The sequence below is a fragment of the Oncorhynchus keta genome, unplaced genomic scaffold (assembly GCF_023373465.1).
Source record: "Oncorhynchus keta strain PuntledgeMale-10-30-2019 unplaced genomic scaffold, Oket_V2 Un_contig_4876_pilon_pilon, whole genome shotgun sequence".
Taxonomy (NCBI): domain Eukaryota; kingdom Metazoa; phylum Chordata; class Actinopteri; order Salmoniformes; family Salmonidae; genus Oncorhynchus; species Oncorhynchus keta.
Window position 1 is genome coordinate 68,939 of NW_026288008.1, and position 19,213 is coordinate 88,151.

At 46.5% G+C, this 19,213-nt stretch overlaps 1 protein-coding gene and 1 long non-coding RNA gene across 2 annotated transcripts in view; one reads left to right on the forward strand and one right to left on the reverse strand.

Moving 5' to 3' along the window:
* LOC127924982 (PHD finger protein 21B-like) overlaps positions 1-1,133 on the forward strand; it is a 67,478-nt gene extending 66,345 nt beyond the window's left edge. Inside the window, exon 9 of the mRNA XM_052509633.1 lies at positions 11-1,133. Coding sequence (XP_052365593.1) covers positions 11-307 — 297 coding nt within the window. The 3' untranslated portion in view covers positions 308-1,133. The remainder of the gene's footprint in view (positions 1-10) is intronic.
* Positions 1,134-7,537: 6,404 nt separating this feature from the next.
* On the reverse strand, positions 7,538-16,737 carry LOC127924983 (uncharacterized). Its single transcript, XR_008119450.1, has 4 exons — positions 16,680-16,737; positions 13,380-13,413; positions 10,839-10,872; positions 7,538-7,619 (listed from the first exon to the last, which is right to left on the reverse strand). It is a non-coding gene; the product is annotated as an uncharacterized LOC127924983 (long non-coding RNA).
* Positions 16,738-19,213: the final 2,476 nt, after the last annotated feature.

Consider the following 19,213-nt stretch of genomic DNA (forward strand, 5'->3'; position numbering starts at 1 on the left):
GTCCCAGCAGAAGGTGATGGGCGTGCGGGAGCGTCTGATTGGTCAACAGAGGGACACCCAGTCCTCCCTGGAGCGTCTCAAGGCTCTGATTCGTCTGATCCAAAGAGACCAGATGATCCAGGTTACCATGACAGCCACCGCCACCACCACCGGAGTGTCCCTGCTCTCCCTGCCCTGGATCAAACCCTCCGGCGCCGCCACACACACACTGCCCCTGCTGGACCGTCTATGCTACTGCAGCAGAAGACTCTGGTCATGCCACAGTCTCAGACACAGAGCCAGGCTCAGGGCAATGTCTGAGCTCTAGTAGTACCACCCCAGCCCATCAGGGGCCACAGTTCACAGTCCAAGGTTGCGCCACAAATGGCACTCTATTCCCTATATACTGTAGAACTTTTAATAAACAGACCCATAGGGGAAGTTTCAAATACATGTCCATTTGACATCAGAGCCCTGGTCTATAGTAGTGTACTATATAGGGAATAGGGCCCTGGTCTAAAGTAGTGTACTATATAGGGAATAGGGCTCTGGTCTAAAGTAGTGTACTATATAGGGAATAGGGCTCTGTCTATAGTAGTGTACTATATAGGGAATAGGGCTCTGGTCTAAAGTAGTGTAATAAATAGGAAATAGGGCTCTGGTCTAAAGTAGTGCACTATATAGGGAATAGGGCTCTGGTTTATAGTAGTGCACTATATAGGGAATAGGGCTCTGGTCTAAAGTAGTGTACTAAATAGGGAATAGGGCTCTGGTCTAAAGTAGTGTACTATATAGGGAATAGGGCTCTGGTCTAAAGTAGTGTACTATATAGGAAATAGGGCTCTGGTCTAAAGTAGTGCACTATATAGGGAATAGGGCTCTGGTTTATAGTAGTGCACTATATAGGGAATAGGGCTCTGGTCTAAAGTAGTGCACTATATAGGGAATAGGGCTCTGGTCTATAGTAGTGCACTATATAGGGGGAATTAGGGCTTTGGTCTAAAGTAGTGCACTACATAGGGAATAGGGTGCCATTTGGGACTTAGACGAAGTATCCATGCCACGTGGCCACCTGTCACAGAGACATTGAAGACAGCGGGGTTTTTTAAGAAGAAGAAGAAGTAGAAGTAGAAGTCAGAGACTCCATTGAAACCATTGAATATCAGTGAACCGTACGGTTGAAGAGCTGGAGGGGATGAACGAGAAACACACAAAAAAAAAAACACATCTTCCTTTTCACTACATTTCATGATAAGTATTTTTAAACCCAACACCTACAGTGCTTACGAGATTTATTTTATTTATAGTTTTTTTTTTTTGTGGTATTTATTATTGTAATTATCAATGTTTCCTGGCCTTAATGTATTTACTCTGACTGTAAAAAGCTCGATCACAGTGCTGCAAAATCAAATAGGTATTTTCTGTGTGGCCGAAAAATATTTTAGATTTTTTTATTTTATAAACCGGTATAATATTTGTTCTGCATATAGAGAGAGAGAGAGAGAGAGACAACACTAGCGTAGTTAGTTACAAATGAACAATGGATATTAAGAAGTGGGGACAAAGGACTGCTATAAATGAGAGTAGGTCTCTGTGAACAACATTTTGCCATAATTATCAGGTGATTACGGGGGAAAAAGGGAGAGAAGTCTTCATTGTGTACGGAAGAAAAACACATGCAAACCTTCATCAATTTTTTTTTCTCTCTCAGTATTAGTATATAGTTTAAAGAGAGAGAGAAAAAGTATTTATAGACGACTACAGAATTTAGTCTTTCTTAGGGGAGAGTTGAGTATTTTCATGCTGTTGATGACTTAGTTTGAGTATTGAGGAGTATTGATGGAAGGGATCTATCGTTGTATATAGGTTGTATAATTATCCCAGGTCCTTCTCCATGTTCCTGTTACCGGATTAACAACAACAACAACAACAACAACATCTACTACAACAACAACAACAACATCTACTACAACAACAACAACAACAACATCTACTACAACAACAACAACATCTACAACAACAACAACAACATCTACAACAACAACATCTACTACAACAACAACAACATCTACTACAACAACAACAACATCTACTACAACAACAACAACAACATCTACTACAACAACAACATCTACAACAACAACAACAACATCTACTACAACAACAACAACAACATCTACTACAACAACAACAACAACATCAACAACAACATCACTACTACAACAACATCTACTACAACAACAACATCACTACTACAACATCTACAACAACAACTACAACAACAACAACAACATCTACAACAACAACATCTACAACAACAACAACAACAACAACATCTACTACAACAACAACAACATCTACAACAACAACAACAACAACATCTACTACAACAACATCTACTACAACAACAACAACAACATCTACTACAACAACAACAACATCTACTACAACAACATCTACTACAACAACAACAACATCTACTACAACAACAACAACAACAATCTCTACAACAACAACAACAACAACTCTACAACAACAACAACAACAACAACAACAACAACATCTACTACAACAACAACAACAACAACATCTACTACAACAACAACAACAACAACATCTACTACAACAACAACAACAACAACATCTACTACAACAACAACAACAACATCTACTACAACAACAACAACAACATCTACTACAACAACAACAACAACATCTACTACAACAACAACAACAACATCTACTACAACAACAACAACAACAACAACATCTACTACAACAACAACAACAACATCTACTACAACAACAACAACATCTACTACAACAACAACAACAACAACAACAACAACATCTACTACAACAACAACAACATCAACAACAACAGCATCTACTACAACAACAACAACATCTACTACAACAACAACAACATCTACTACAACAACAACAACATCTACTACAACAACAACAACACATCTACTACAACAACAACAACAACATCTACTACAACAACAACAACAACATCTACTACAACAACAACAACATCTACTACAACAACAACAACAATCTACTAGTCAACAACAACAACATCTACTACAACAACAACAACAACATCTACTACAACAACAACAACAACAACATCTACTACAACAACAACAACATCTACTACCCAACAACAACAACAACATCTACAACAACAACATCTACTACAACAACAATCACTACAACATCTACAACAACAACACATCTACTACAACAACAACAACAACATCTACTACAACAACAACAACAACAACATCTACTACAACAACAACAACATCTACTACAACAAAACAACATCTCTACAACAACACATCTACTACAACAACAACAACATCTACTACAACAACAACAACATCTACTACAACAACAACAGCATCTACTACAACAACAACAACAACAACATCTACTACAGCAACAACAACAACATCTCTACAACAACAACAACAACAACAACAACAACAACATCTACTACAACAACAACAGCATCTACTACAACAATAGCATCTACTACAGCAACAACAACATCTACAACAACAACATCTACAACAACAACAACAACAACATCTACAACAACAACAACAACAACATCTACTACAACAACAACAACATCTACAACAACAACAACAACATCTACTACAACAACAACAACAACACTCATTTTGAACCATCCTGTAGTAGTCCATGTTCCTGTTACCGGATTCACAACAACAACAACCATCCTGTAGCTGTGAGATCCAAACCATTTAAATCCTTTTCTTTTCACCACTATAGAAAAAAATATGCCAAAAAAACCCATTACATTTAGTACTGGGACATCCTGTGTACGTATCAGATATGTCTGGCATGCTTTTTTTTTTATCCCTGCCTGGTTTTGTATATTTAAAAAATATATATTTTGTCGTTTTCACACTATTTGTTTAAAAAAAAAACTCTAGATGATGTTCATTATGATGACTTGACATTTGAAGAGCCTGCTGATTTCAACTGTTTCTATTGTTCTGTTTATAGTCTGTTAGATAGGTACAAATGAACTGCTTTCTAGTCTGCTAGAAGGTACAAAATGAACACTGCCTCGAGAACAACTAGAATCCAACCAGGGTTTCTTTATTCTATAGTTTAATAAACAGTCAGACACCAGTGTCACAGGGGGGGGGGAGGACTGATATCACTCTGCAACAGCTCAGTGTTGATCTCTAGTTAGACTTCCTGCTGTCACAGGGGGGAGGACTGTTATATCACTCTGCAACAGCTCAGTGTTGATCTCTAGTTAGACTTCCTGTTGTCACAGGGGGTGGGGAAGAGGACTGTCATATCACTCTGCAACAGCTCAGTGTTGATCTCTAGTTTGACTTCCTGCTGTCACAGGGGGGGAAGAGGACTGTTATATCACTCTGCAACAGTTCAGTGTTGATCTCGTTAGACTTCATCACAGGGGTGGGTGGGTCCTAAAGGTGTAAAGGGGTTCCTGATGATCAAATCAACGCTGTGTTGTGGGATCCCTCTATTCTAAAATGACACACTGAGGAACAAAAAACAAACTATGGGAATCGAGAGAAAATATATCACTCTAAAGAGGACAACAATATTATAATCTGTATTTGTGTTGGAACCAAACTGATCAAATGAGAAGGAAAATGCAATAATTAGAAGAGACCACCAATACATATCGAATACAATACTTGTTTTCTACACAGAGACCTGGAATCTATGATGTAGTGACTGTCAACACTTTGCAGGAGGTTGTTGACAGCGCTAGGACTATAGAGAGGACTGATCCAGCTGTCATCCATCAAGCCTCAAAACACACTGAGGACGTCCATACCAAGCCTCAAAACACACTGAGGACATCCATACCAAGCCTCAAAACACACTGAGGACGTCCATACCAAGCCTCAAAACACACTGAGGACGTCCATACCAAGCCTAACTAACATATCGACTGATCCGTCTGTCTACTGATCGATCTGTCTATCTACTGATCTGTCAGTCTATCTACTGATCTGTCTGTCTATCTACTGATATGTCTGTCGAACATCTGTCTGTCTGTCTGTCTGTCTGTCTGTCTGTCTGTCTGTCTGTCTGTCTATCTACTGATCTGTCTGTCTATCTACTGATCTGTCTGTCTATCTACTGATATGTCTGTCTGTCTACTGATCTGTCAGTCTGTCTGTCTGTCTACCTGATCTGTCTGTCTGTCTGTCTACTGATCTATCTGTCTGTCTACTGATCTGTCAGTCTATCTACTGATCTGTCTGTCTGTCTGTCTGTCTGTCTGTCTGTCTGTCTGTCTATCTACATCTGTCTGTCTATCTACTGATCTGTCTGTCTATCTACTGATACTGTCTGTCTACTGATCTGTCTGTCTGTCTACTGATCTGTCTGTCTGTCTGTCTACTGATCGATCTGTCTGTCTACTGATCTGTCAGTCTATCTACTGATCTGTCTGTCTATCTACTGATATGTCTGTCTGTCTACTGATCTATCTGTCTGTCTGTCTGTCTGTCTGTCTGTCTGTCTGTCTGTCTGTCTGTCTGTCTGTCTGTCTGTCTGTCTACTGATCTGTCTGTCTGTCTGTCTGTCTACTGATCTATCTGTCTGTCTGTCTACTGATCCGTCCGTCCGTCTCTCTTTCTTTCTAATAGGTCTTTACCATTCCTTAGTCTGGTGCAACATTCAACACATATCATGAGCTCTGCCTCTTCCAACATGGAATATCACGACAGACAGAGACGAGCATCTGCACAGCATACGGTCTACCACTCTGATGGGAATCAAATCCCCAAGAGAGGGGGCTGAAAGACTGGTGCCACATCACGTTGCATCAAGGTAGAAGTTCAACCCCACACAGATCTAGGATCAGGCTCAACCCGAACTTTAACATTAGGAGAATACAGAATACATAACATAACATGACTCCAGATCAGAGGTTTTTAGTGAAGCAGCTTCTACCACCTCCGCAGTGTGCCCTTCATCCATTATCCCCATCAAGAGGTATCCCAGACTACATCACCCAGAATCCCCCGGGAGAAACTGTGCAGTGTTTAAATACACATCTATTTTAATACACTCAGACACAACCTTTGAACAAATGATAAAAACATACATCTTTTTTTATTATTTTATATTCTTTTATCAATGATGAACAAATAAAAATAAGAAAATAAACATTGGGACTGTTTTTTAAATATATTGTTTGCCAATTATGCATAGTAATGAGCTTGCAATGTTCAATGTGTTGTTTTGCCACGAGGAGGACGGAGAGGGTAAAAACAGGAGAGATGACTACACTCTTTTTTTTTTTTTTACATGGAAATGTCATATGGCTGTTATTAAAGTAGTGTTTTTTTCTCCCATTGGCATTGATGACAAGGGGGCTGTTCAGTGGATGGCGTGTACAGGGAAGCGTTCGTCTATTGCCAATGTAGTTGTATCTTGATGGTGATTTAAAGTTGATTGATGGACATTGGTAAATGGTTAATAAGAGTAGTCTCACTTTGTTTTCTACCAAGTTCTTATGAAAAATGGAATCATTAAATAAATAAAAATTCAAGAACAAAACACACTGGGTGGAAACGTGATCCTTTGACGTGTGTGTGTGTGTGTGTGTGTGTGTCTGTGAGATCTACAGTAGACCCTAGGACAAATGGAAACCTGATGATGATGTAGCTCACCTGCTGAAATACTACTTCCTGTCTGGATTTCATCTAATGTATGATGTAGTGGGCAGTATAGACCTCTGCTGTTACTACAGTAGGGGGCAGTATAGACCTCTGCTGCTACTACAGTAGGGGGCAGTATAGACTTCTGCTGTTCCTACAGTAGGGGGCAGTATAGACCTCTGCTGTTGCTACAGTAGGGGGCAGTATAGACTTCTGCTGTTCCTACAGTAGGGGGCAGTATAGACCTCTGCTGTTCCTACAGTAGGGGGCAGTATAGACCTCTGCTGTTCCTACAGTAGGGGGCAGTATAGACCTCTGCTGTTCCTACAGTAGGGGGCAGTATAGACCTCTGCTACTACAGTAGGGGGCAGTATAGACCTCTGCTACTACAGTAGGGGGCAGTATAGACCTCTGCTGTTACTACAGTAGGGGGCAGTATAGACCTCTGCTGTTACTACAGTAGGGGGCAGTATAGACCTCTGCTACTACAGTAGGGGCAGTATAGACCTCTGCTGTTACTACAGTAGGGGGCAGTATAGACCTCTGCTGTTCCTACAGTAGGTGGCAGTATAGACCTCTGCTGTTACTACAGTAGGGGCAGTGTAGACCTCTGCTGTTACTACAGTAGGGGCAGTATAGACCTCTGCTGTTACTACAGTAGGGGGCAGTATAGACCTCTGCTGTTACTACAGTAGGGGCAGTATAGACCTCTGCTGTTACTACAGTAGGGGGCAGTATAGACCTCTGCTGTTACTACAGTAGGGGGCAGTATAGACCTCTGCTGTTCCTACAGTAGGGGGCAGTATAGACCTCTGTTGTTCCTACAGTAGGGGCAGTATAGACCTCTGCTGTTACTACAGTAGGGGGCAGTATAGACCTCTGTTACTACAGTAGGGGGCAGTATAGACTTCTGCTGTTCCTACAGTAGGGGGCAGTATAGACCTCTGCTGTTACTACAGTAGGGGCAGTATAGACCTCTGTTACTACAGTAGGGGGCAGTATAGACCTCTGCTGTTACTACAGTAGGGGCAGTATAGACCTCTGTTACTACAGTAGAGGGCAGTATAGACTTCTGCTGTTCCTACAGTAGGGGCAGTATAGACCTCTGTTCCTACAGTAGGTGGCAGTATAGACCTCTGCTGTTCCTACAGTAGGGGGCAGTATAGACCTCTGCTGTTACTACAGTAGGTGGCAGTATAGACCTCTGCTGTTCCTACAGTAGGGGGCAGTATAGACCTCTACTGTTCCTACAGTAGGGGCAGTATAGACCTCTACTGTTCCTACAGTAGGGGGCAGTATAGACTTCTGCTGTTCCTACAGTAGGGGGCAGTATAGACCTCTGCTGTTACTACAGTAGGGGGCAGTATAGACCTCTGCTGTTCCTACAGTAGGAGCAGTATAGACCTCTGTTACTACAGTAGGGGCAGTATAGACCTCTGTTCCTACAGTAGGGGGCAGTATAGACCTCTGCTGTTACTACAGTAGGGGGCAGTATAGACCTCTGCTGTTACTACAGTAGGGGCAGTATAGACCTCTGTTACTACAGTAGGGGCAGTATAGACCTCTGTTACTACAGTAGGGGGCAGTATAGACCTCTGCTGTTCCTACAGTAGGGGGCAGTATAGACCTCTGTTACTACAGTAGGGGGCAGTATAGACCTCTGCTGTTCCTACAGTAGGGGCAGTATAGACCTCTGCTACTACAGTAGGGGGCAGTATAGACCTCTGTTACTACAGTAGGGGGCAGTATAGACGTCTGCTGTTCCTACAGCAGGGGGCAGTATAGACCTCTGCTGTTCCTACAGTAGGGGCAGTATAGACTTCTGCTGTTCCTACAGTAGGGGGCAGTATAGACCTCTACTGTTCCTACAGTAGGGGGCAGTATAGACCTCTGCTGTTCCTACAGTAGGGGGCAGTATAGACCTCTGCTACTACAGTAGGGGGCAGTATAGACCTCTGCTGTTCCTACAGTAGGGGGCAGTATAGACCTCTGCTACTACAGTAGGGGGCAGTATAGACCTCTGTTACTACAGTAGGGGGCAGTATAGACCTCTGTTCCTACAGTAGGGGGCAGTATAGACCTCTGCTGTTCCTACAGTAGGGGGCAGTATAGACCTCTACTGTTCCTACAGTAGGGGGCAGTATAGACCTCTGTTGTTACTACAGTAGGGGGCAGTATAGACCTCTGCTGTTCCTACAGTAGGGGGCAGTATAGACTTCTGCTGTTCCTACAGTAGGGGGCAGTATAGACCTCTGCTGTTCCTACAGTAGGGGGCAGTATAGACCTCTGCTGTTCCTACAGTAGGGGGCCGTATAGACCTCTGCTGTTCCTACAGTAGGGGCAGTATAGACCTCTGTTACTACAGTAGGGGGCAGTATAGACCTCTACTGTTCCTACAGTAGGGGGCAGTATAGACCTCTACTGTTCCTACAGTAGGGGCAGTATAGACCTCTACTGTTCCTACAGTAGGGGGCAGTATAGACCTCTGCTGTTCCTACAGTAGGGGGCAGTATAGACCTCTGCTGTTGCTACAGTAGGGGCAGTATAGACCTCTGCTGTTCCTACAGTAGGGGGCAGTATAGACCTCTGCTGTTCCTACAGTAGGGGCAGTATAGACCTCTAGTGTTCCTACAGTAGGGGCAGTATAGACCTCTGCTGTTGCTACAGTAGGGGGCAGTATAGACCTCTGCTGTTCCTACAGTAGGGGGCAGTATAGACCTCTGCTGTTCCTACAGTAGTGGGCAGTATAGACCTCTGCTGTTCCTACAGTAGGGGGCAGTATAGACCTCTGCTGTTACTACAGTAGGGGCAGTATAGACCTCTGTTACTACAGTAGGGGCAGTATAGACCTCTGCTGTTACTACAGTAGGGGGCAGTATAGACCTCTGCTGTTACTACAGTAGGGGCAGTATAGACCTCTGCTGTTCCTACAGTAGGGGCAGTATAGACCTCTGCTGTTCCTACAGTAGGGGGCAGTATAGACCTCTGCTGTTCCTACAGTAGGGGGCAGTATAGACCTCTGCTGTTACTACAGTAGGGGCAGTATAGACCTCTGCTGTTCCTACAGTAGGGGCAGTATAGACCTCTGCTGTTCCTACAGTAGGGGGCAGTATAGACCTCTGCTGTTACTACAGTAGGGGCAGTATAGACCTCTGCTGTTCCTACAGTAGGGGGCAGTATAGACCTCTGCTGTTCCTACAGTAGGGGCAGTATAGACCTCTGCTGTTCCTACAGTAGGGGGCAGTATAGACCTCTCTGTTACTACAGTAGGGGGCAGTATAGACCTCTGCTGTTCCTACAGTAGGGGGCAGTATAGACCTCTGCTGTTCCTACAGTAGGGGCAGTATAGACCTCTGCTGTTCCTACAGTAGGGGGCAGTATAGACCTCTGTTACTACAGTAGGGGGCAGTATAGACCTCTACTGTTCCTACAGTAGGGGCAGTATAGACCTCTACTGTTCCTACAGTAGGGGGGCAGTATAGACCTCTACTGTTCCTACAGTAGGGGGCAGTATAGACCTCTGCTGTTCCTACAGTAGGGGCAGTATAGACCTCTGCTGTTCCTACAGTAGGGGCAGTATAGACCTCTGCTGTTACTACAGTAGGGAGCAGTATAGACCTCTACTGTTCCTACAGTAGGGGCAGTATAGACCTCTGCTGTTCCTACAGTAGGGGCAGTATAGACCTCTGCTGTTACTACAGTAGGGGCAGTATAGACCTCTGCTGTTCCTACAGTAGGGGGCAGTATAGACCTCTACTGTTCCTACAGTAGGGGGCAGTATAGACCTCTGCTGTTCCTACAGTAGGGGGCAGTATAGACCTCTGCTGTTCCTACAGTAGGGGGCAGTATAGACCTCTACTGTTCCTACAGTAGGGGGGGCAGTATAGACCTCTGCTGTTCCTACAGTAGGGGGCAGTATAGACCTCTGCTGTTACTACAGTAGGGGGGCAGTATAGACCTCTGCTGTTCCTACAGTAGGGGGCAGTATAGACTTCTGCTGTTCCTACAGTAGGGGGCAGTATAGACCTCTGCTGTTACTACAGTAGGGGCAGTATAGACTTCTGCTGTTCCTACAGTAGGGGGCAGTATAGACCTCTGCTGCTACTACAGTAGGGGGCAGTATAGACTTCTGCTGTTCCTACAGTAGGGGGCAGTATAGACCTCTGCTGTTGCTACAGTAGGGGGCAGTATAGACCTCTGCTGTTGCTACAGTAGGGGGCAGTATAGACTTCTGCTGTTCCTACAGTAGGGGCAGTATAGACCTCTGCTGTTGCTACAGTAGGGGCAGTATAGACCTCTGCTACTACAGTAGGGGGCAGTATAGACCTCTACTGTTACTACAGTAGGGGGCAGTATAGACCTCTGCTGTTCCTACAGTAGGGGCAGTATAGACCTCTGCTACTACAGTAGGGGCAGTATAGACCTCTGCTGTAACTACAGTAGGGGGCAGTATAGACCTCTACTGTTACTACAGTAGGGGGCAGTATAGACCTCTGCTGTTCCTACAGTAGGGGGCAGTATAGACCTCTGCTGTAACTACAGTAGGGGCAGTATAGACCTCTACTGTTACTACAGTAGGGGCAGTATAGACCTCTGCTGTTCCTACAGTAGGGGGCAGTATAGACCTCTGCTACTACAGTAGGGGGCAGTATAGACCTCTGCTGTAACTACAGTAGGGGGCAGTATAGACCTCTACTGTTACTACAGTAGGGGGCAGTATAGACCTCTGCTGTTCCTACAGTAGGGGCAGTATAGACCTCTGCTGTTCCTACAGTAGGGGGGGCAGTATAGACTTCTGCTGTTCCTACAGTAGGGGGCAGTATAGACCTCTGCTGTTACTACAGTAGGGGGCAGTATAGACCTCTGCTGTTACTACAGTAGGGGGCAGTATAGACCTCTGCTGTTCCTACAGTAGGGGCAGTATAGACCTCTGCTGTTACTACAGTAGGGGCAGTATAGACCTCTGCTGTTACTACAGTAGGGGGCAGTATAGACTTCTGCTGTTCCTACAGTAGGGGCAGTATAGACCTCTGCTGTTGCTACAGTAGGGGCAGTATAGACCTCAACTGTTCCTACAGTAGGGGGCAGTATAGACCTCTGCTGCTACTACAGTAGGGGGCAGTATAGACCTCTGCTGTTGCTACAGTAGGGGCAGTATAGACCTCTGCTGTTGCTACAGTAGGGGGCAGTATAGACCTCTGCTGTTCCTACAGTAAGGGGCAGTATAGACCTCTGCTGTTGCTACAGTAGGGGCAGTATAGACCTCAACTGTTCCTACAGTAGGGGCAGTATAGACCTCTGCTGTTGCTACAGTAGGGGGCAGTATAGACCTCAACTGTTCCTACAGTAGGGGGCAGTATAGACCTCTACTGTTCCTACAGTAGGGGCAGTATAGACCTCAACTGTTCCTACAGTAGGGGCAGTATAGACCTCTACTGTTACTACAGTAGGGGCAGTATAGACCTCTGCTGTTACTACAGTAGGGGGCAGTATAGACCTCTGCTGTTACTACAGTAGGGGCAGTATAGACCTCTGCAGTTACTACAGTAGGGGCAGTATAGACCTCTGCTGTTACTACAGTAGGGGCAGTATAGACTTCTGCTGTTACTACAGTAGGGGCAGTATAGACCTCTGCTGTTACTACAGTAGGGGGCAGTATAGACCTCTGCTGTTACTACAGTAGGGGGCAGTATAGACCTCTGCTGTTACTACAGTAGGGGGCAGTATAGACCTCTGCTGTTACTACAGTAGGGGGCAGTATAGACCTCTGCTGTTACTACAGTAGGGGGCAGTATAGACCTCTGCTGTTACTACAGTAGGGGGCAGTATAGACCTCTGTTACTACAGTAGGTGGCAGTATAGACCTCTGCTGTTCCTACAGTAGGGGCAGTATAGACCTCAACTGTTCCTACAGTAGGGGCAGTATAGACCTCTGCTGCTACTACAGTAGGGGCAGTATAGACTTCTGCTGTTCCTACAGTAGGGGGCAGTATAGACCTCTGCTGTTGCTACAGTAGGGGCAGTATAGACCTCTGCTGTTCCTACAGTAGGGGGCAGTATAGACCTCTGCTGTTCCTACAGTAGGGGGCAGTATAGACCTCTGCTGTTCCTACAGTAGGGGGCAGTATAGACCTCTGTTACTACAGTAGGGGGCAGTATAGACCTCTACTGTTCCTACAGTAGGGGGCAGTATAGACCTCTACTGTTCCTACAGTAGGGGCAGTATAGACCTCTGCTGTTACTACAGTAGGGAGCAGTATAGACCTCTACTGTTCCTACAGTAGGGGGCAGTATAGACCTCTGCTGTTCCTACAGTAGGGGGCAGTATAGACCTCTGCTGTTACTACAGTAGGGGGCAGTATAGACCTCTGCTGTTCCTACAGTAGGGGCAGTATAGACCTCTACTGTTCCTACAGTAGGGGGCAGTATAGACCTCTGCTGTTTCTACAGTAGGGGGCAGTATAGACCTCTGCTGTTCCTACAGTAGGGGGCAGTATAGACCTCTACTGTTCCTACAGTAGGGGCAGTATAGACCTCTGCTGTTCCTACAGTAGGGGGCAGTATAGACCTCTGCTGTTACTACAGTAGGGGCAGTATAGACCTCTGCTGTTCCTACAGTAGGGGCAGTATAGACTTCTGCTGTTCCTACAGTAGGGGGCAGTATAGACCTCTGCTGTTACTACAGTAGGGGGCAGTATAGACTTCTGCTGTTCCTACAGTAGGGGGCAGTATAGACCTCTGCTGCTACTACAGTAGGGGCAGTATAGACTTCTGCTGTTCCTGCAGTAGGGGGCAGTATAGACCTCTGCTGTTGCTACAGTAGGGGGCAGTATAGACCTCTGCTGTTGCTACAGTAGGGGCAGTATAGACTTCTGCTGTTCCTACAGTAGGGGGCAGTATAGACCTCTGCTGTTGCTACAGTAGGGGCAGTATAGACCTCTGCTACTACAGTAGGGGCAGTATAGACCTCTACTGTTACTACAGTAGGGGCAGTATAGACCTCTGCTGTTCCTACAGTAGGGGCAGTATAGACCTCTGCTACTACAGTAGGGGCAGTATAGACCTCTGCTGTAACTACAGTAGGGGCAGTATAGACCTCTACTGTTACTACAGTAGGGGGCAGTATAGACCTCTGCTGTTCCTACAGTAGGGGGCAGTATAGACCTCTGCTGTAACTACAGTAGGGGGCAGTATAGACCTCTACTGTTACTACAGTAGGGGGCAGTATAGACCTCTGCTGTTCCTACAGTAGGGGGCAGTATAGACCTCTGCTACTACAGTAGGGGGCAGTATAGACCTCTGCTGTAACTACAGTAGGGGCAGTATAGACCTCTGCTGTTCCTACAGTAGGGGCAGTATAGACCTCTGCTGTTCCTACAGTAGGGGCAGTATAGACTTCTGCTGTTCCTACAGTAGGGGGCAGTATAGACCTCTGCTGTTACTACAGTAGGGGGCAGTATAGACCTCTGCTGTTACTACAGTAGGGGGCAGTATAGACCTCTGCTGTTCCTACAGTAGGGGGCAGTATAGACCTCTGCTGTTACTACAGTAGGGGCAGTATAGACCTCTGCTACTACAGTAGGGGGCAGTATAGACCTCTACTGTTACTACAATGGGGGCAGTATAGACCTCTGCTGTTCCTACAGTAGGGGGCAGTATAGACCTCTGCTACTACAGTAGGGGGCAGTATAGACCTCTGCTGTAACTACAGTAGGGGCAGTATAGACCTCTACTGTTACTACAGTAGGGCAGTATAGACCTCTGCTGTTCCTACAGTAGAGGGCAGTATAGACCTCTGCTGTAACTACAGTAGGGGCAGTATAGACCTCTACTGTTACTACAGTAGGGGGCAGTATAGACCTCTGCTGTTCCTACAGTAGGGGCAGTATAGACCTCTGCTACTACAGTAGGGGGCAGTATAGACCTCTGCTGTAACTACAGTAGGGGCAGTATAGACCTCTGCTGTTCCTACAGTAGGGGGCAGTATAGACCTCTGCTGTTCCTACAGTAGGGGGCAGTATAGACTTCTGCTGTTCCTACAGTAGGGGGCAGTATAGACCTCTGCTGTTACTACAGTAGGGGGCAGTATAGACCTCTGCTGTTACTACAGTAGGGGGCAGTATAGACCTCTGCTGTTCCTACAGTAGGGGCAGTATAGACCTCTGCTGTTACTACAGTAGGGGCAGTATAGACCTCTGCTGTTACTACAGTAGGGGCAGTATAGACTTCTGCTGTTCCTACAGTAGGGGCAGTATAGACCTCTGCTGTTGCTACAGTAGGGGCAGTATAGACCTCAACTGTTCCTACAGTAGGGGGCAGTATAGACCTCTGCTGCTACTACAGTAGGGGCAGTATAGACTTCTGCTGTTCCTACAGTAGGGGGCTGTATAGACCTCTGCTGTTGCTACAGTAGGGGCAGTATAGACCTCTGCTGTTCCTACAGTAGGGGGCAGTATAGACCTCTGCTGTTGCTACAGTAGGGGGCAGTATAGACCTCAACTGTTCCTACAGTAGGGGGCAGTATAGACCTCTGCTGTTGCTACAGTAGGGGCAGTATAGACCTCAACTGTTCCTACAGTAGGGGGCAGTATAGACCTCTACTGTTCCTACAGTAGAGGGGCAGTATAGACCTCAACTGTTCCTACAGTAGGGGCAGTATAGACCTCTGCTGTTACTACAGTAGGGGGCAGTATAGACCTCTGCTGTTACTACAGTAGGGGGCAGTATAGACCTCTGCTGTTACTACAGTAGGGGCAGTATAGACCTCTGCAGTTACTACAGTAGGGGGCAGTATAGACCTCTGCTGTTACTACAGTAGGGGGCAGTATAGACTTCTGCTGTTCCTACAGTAGGGGCAGTATAGACCTCTGCTGTTACTACAGTAGGGGCAGTATAGACCTCTGCTGTTACTACAGTAGGGGCAGTATAGACCTCTGCTGTTACTACAGTAGGGGGCAGTATAGACCTCTGCTGTTACTACAGTAGGGGGCAGTATAGACCTCTGTTACTACAGTAGGTGGCAGTATAGACCTCTGCTGTTCCTACAGTAGGGGGCAGTATAGACCTCAACTGTTCCTACAGTAGGGGCAGTATAGACCTCTGCTGCTACTACAGTAGGGGGCAGTATAGACTTCTGCTGTTCCTACAGTAGGGGGCAGTATAGACCTCTGCTGTTGCTACAGTAGGGGGCAGTATAGACCTCTGCTGTTCCTACAGTAGGGGGCAGTATAGACCTCTGCTGTTGCTACAGTAGGGGGCAGTATAGACCTCAACTGTTCCTACAGTAGGGGGCAGTATAGACCTCTGCTGTTGCTACAGTAGGGGGCAGTATAGACCTCAACTGTTCCTACAGTAGGGGGCAGTATAGACCTCTACTGTTCCTACAGTAGGGGGCAGTATAGACCTCTGCTGTTACTACAGTAGGGGGCAGTATAGACCTCTGCTGTTACTACAGTAGGGGCAGTATAGACCTCTGCAGTTACTACAGTAGGGGGCAGTATAGACCTCTGCTGTTACTACAGTAGGGGGCAGTATAGACTTCTGCTGTTCCTACAGTAGGGGGCAGTATAGACCTCTGCTGTTACTACAGTAGGGAGCAGTATAGACCTCTGCTGTTACTACAGTAGGGGCAGTATAGACCTCTGCTGTTACTACAGTAGGGGGCAGTATAGACCTCTGCTGTTACTACAGTAGGGGGCAGTATAGACCTCTGTTACTACAGTAGGTGGCAGTATAGACCTCTGCTGTTCCTACAGTAGGTGGCAGTATAGACCTCTGCTGTTACTACAGTAGGGGCAGTATAGACCTCTGCTGTTACTACAGTAGGGGCAGTATAGACCTCTGCTGTTACTACAGTAGGGGCAGTATAGACCTCTGTTACTACAGTAGGGGGCAGTATAGACCTCTGCTGTTACGACAGTGGGGGCAGTATAGACCTCCGCTGTTACTACAGTAGGGGCAGTATAGACCTCTGCTGTTACTACAGTAGGGGGCAGTATAGACCTCTGTTACTACAGTAGGGGGCAGTATAGACCTCTGCTGTTACTACAGTAGGGGGCAGTATAGACTGCTGTTCCTACAGTAGGGGGCAGTATAGACTGTTGTTCCTACAGTAGGGGGCAGTATAGACAGACCTCTGCTGTTCCTACAGTAGGGGGCAGTATAGACCTCTACTGTTCCTACAGTAGGGGGCAGTATAGACTGTTGTTCCTACAGTAGGGGGCAGTATAGACCTCTGCTGTTCCTACAGTAGGGGGCAGTATAGACCTCTGTTACTACAGTAGGGGCAGTATAGACCTCTGCTGTTACTACAGTAGGGGGCAGTATAGACCTCTGTTCCTACAGTAGGGGGCAGTATAGACCTCTGTTACTACAGTAGGGGCAGTATAGACCTCTGTTACTACAGTAGGGGGCAGTATAGACCTCTGCAGTTCCTACAGTAGGGGGCAGTATAGATCTCTGCTGTTACTACAGTAGGGGGCAGTATAGACCTCTGCTGTAACTACAGTAGGGGCAGTATAGACTGCTGTTACTACAGTAGGTGGCAGTATAGACCTCTGTTACTACAGTAGGGGGCAGTATAGACCTCTGCTGTTACTACAGTAGGTGGCAGTATAGACCTCTGTTACCACAGTAGGGGCAGTATAGACCTCTGTTACTACAGTAGGGGCAGTATAGACCTCTGCTGTTACTACAGTAGGGGCAGTATAGACCTCTGCTGTTACTACAGTAGGTGGCAGTATAGACCTCTGCTGTTACTACAGTAGGGGGCAGTATAGACCTCTGCTGTTACTACAGTAGGGGCAGTATAGACCTCTGCTGTTACTACAGTAGGGGGCAGTATAGACCTCTGCTGTTACTACAGTAGGGGCAGTATAGACCTCTGCTGTTACTACAGTAGGGGGCAGTATAGACCTCTGCTGTTCCTACAGTAGGGGGCAGTATAGACCTCTGCTACTACAGTAGGGGGCAGTATAGACCTCTGCTGTTCCTACAGTAGGGGGCAGTATAGACCTCTGTTACTACAGTAGGGGGCAGTATAGACCTCTGCTGTTCCTACAGTAGGGGCAGTATAGACCTCTGCTGTTACTACAGTAGGGGCAGTATAGACCTCTGCTGCTACTACAGTAGGGGGCAGTATAGACCTCTGCTGTTACTACAGTAGGGGGCAGTATAGACCTCTGCTGTTACTACAGTAGGGGGCAGTATAGACCTCTGCTGTTACTACAGTAGGGGGCAGTATAGACCTCTGCTGTTACTACAGTAGGGGGCAGTATAGACCTCTGCTGTTCCTACAGTAGGGGGCAGTATAGACCTCTGCTGTTACTACAGTAGGGGGCAGTATAGACCTCTGCTGTTACTACAGTAGGGGGCAGTATAGACCTCTGCTGTTCCTACAGTAGGGGGCAGTATAGACCTCTGCTACTACAGTAGGGGGCAGTATAGACCTCTGCTGTTCCTACAGTAGGGGGCAGTATAGACCTCTGCTGTTACTACAGTAGGGGGCAGTATAGACCTCTGCTGTTCCTACAGTAGGGGGCAGTATAGACCTCTGCTGTTCCTACAGTAGGGGGCAGTATAGACCTCTGCTACTACAGTAGGGGGCAGTATAGACCTATACTGTGCCTACAGTAGGGGGCAGTATAGACCTCTGCTGTTCCTACAGTAGGGGGCAGTATAGACCTCTGCTGTTCCTACAGTAGGGGGCAGTATAGACCTCTGCTGTTCCTACAGTAGGGGCAGTATAGACCTCTGCTGTTACTACAGTAGGGGCAGTATAGACCTCTGCTGTTCCTACAGTAGGGGGCAGTATAGACCTCTGCTGTTCCTACAGTAGGGGCAGTATAGACCTCTGCTACTACAGTAGGGGCAGTATAGACTTCTGCTGTTCCTACAGTAGGGGGCAGTATAGACCTCTGCTGTTCCTACAGTAGGGGGCAGTATAGACCTCTGCTGTTCCTACAGTAGGGGGCAGTATAGACCTCTGCTGTTCCTACAGTAGGGGGCAGTATAGACCTCTGCTGTTCCTACAGTAGGGGGCAGTATAGACCTCTGCTGTTCCTACAGTAGGGGGCAGTATAGACCTCTGCTGTTCCTACAGTAGGGGGCAGTATAGACCTCTGCTGTTCCTACAGTAGGGGGCAGTATAGACCTCTGCTACTACAGTAGGGGGCAGTATAGACCTCTGCTACTACAGTAGGGGCAGTATAGACCTCTGCTGTTCCTACAGTAGGGGGCAGTATAGACCTCTGCTGTTCCTACAGTAGGGGCAGTATAGACCTCTGCTGTTCCTACAGTAGGGGGCAGTATAGACCTCTGCTACTACAGTAGGGGGCAGTATAGACCTCTGCTACTACAGTAGGGGCAGTATAGACCTCTGCTGTTCCTACAGTAGGGGGCAGTATAGACCTCTGCTACTACAGTAGGGGGCAGTATAGACCTCTGCTGTTACTACAGTAGGGGGCAGTATAGACCTCTGCTGTTACTACAGTAGGGGCAGTATAGACCTCTGCTGTTACTACAGTAGGGGGCAGTAT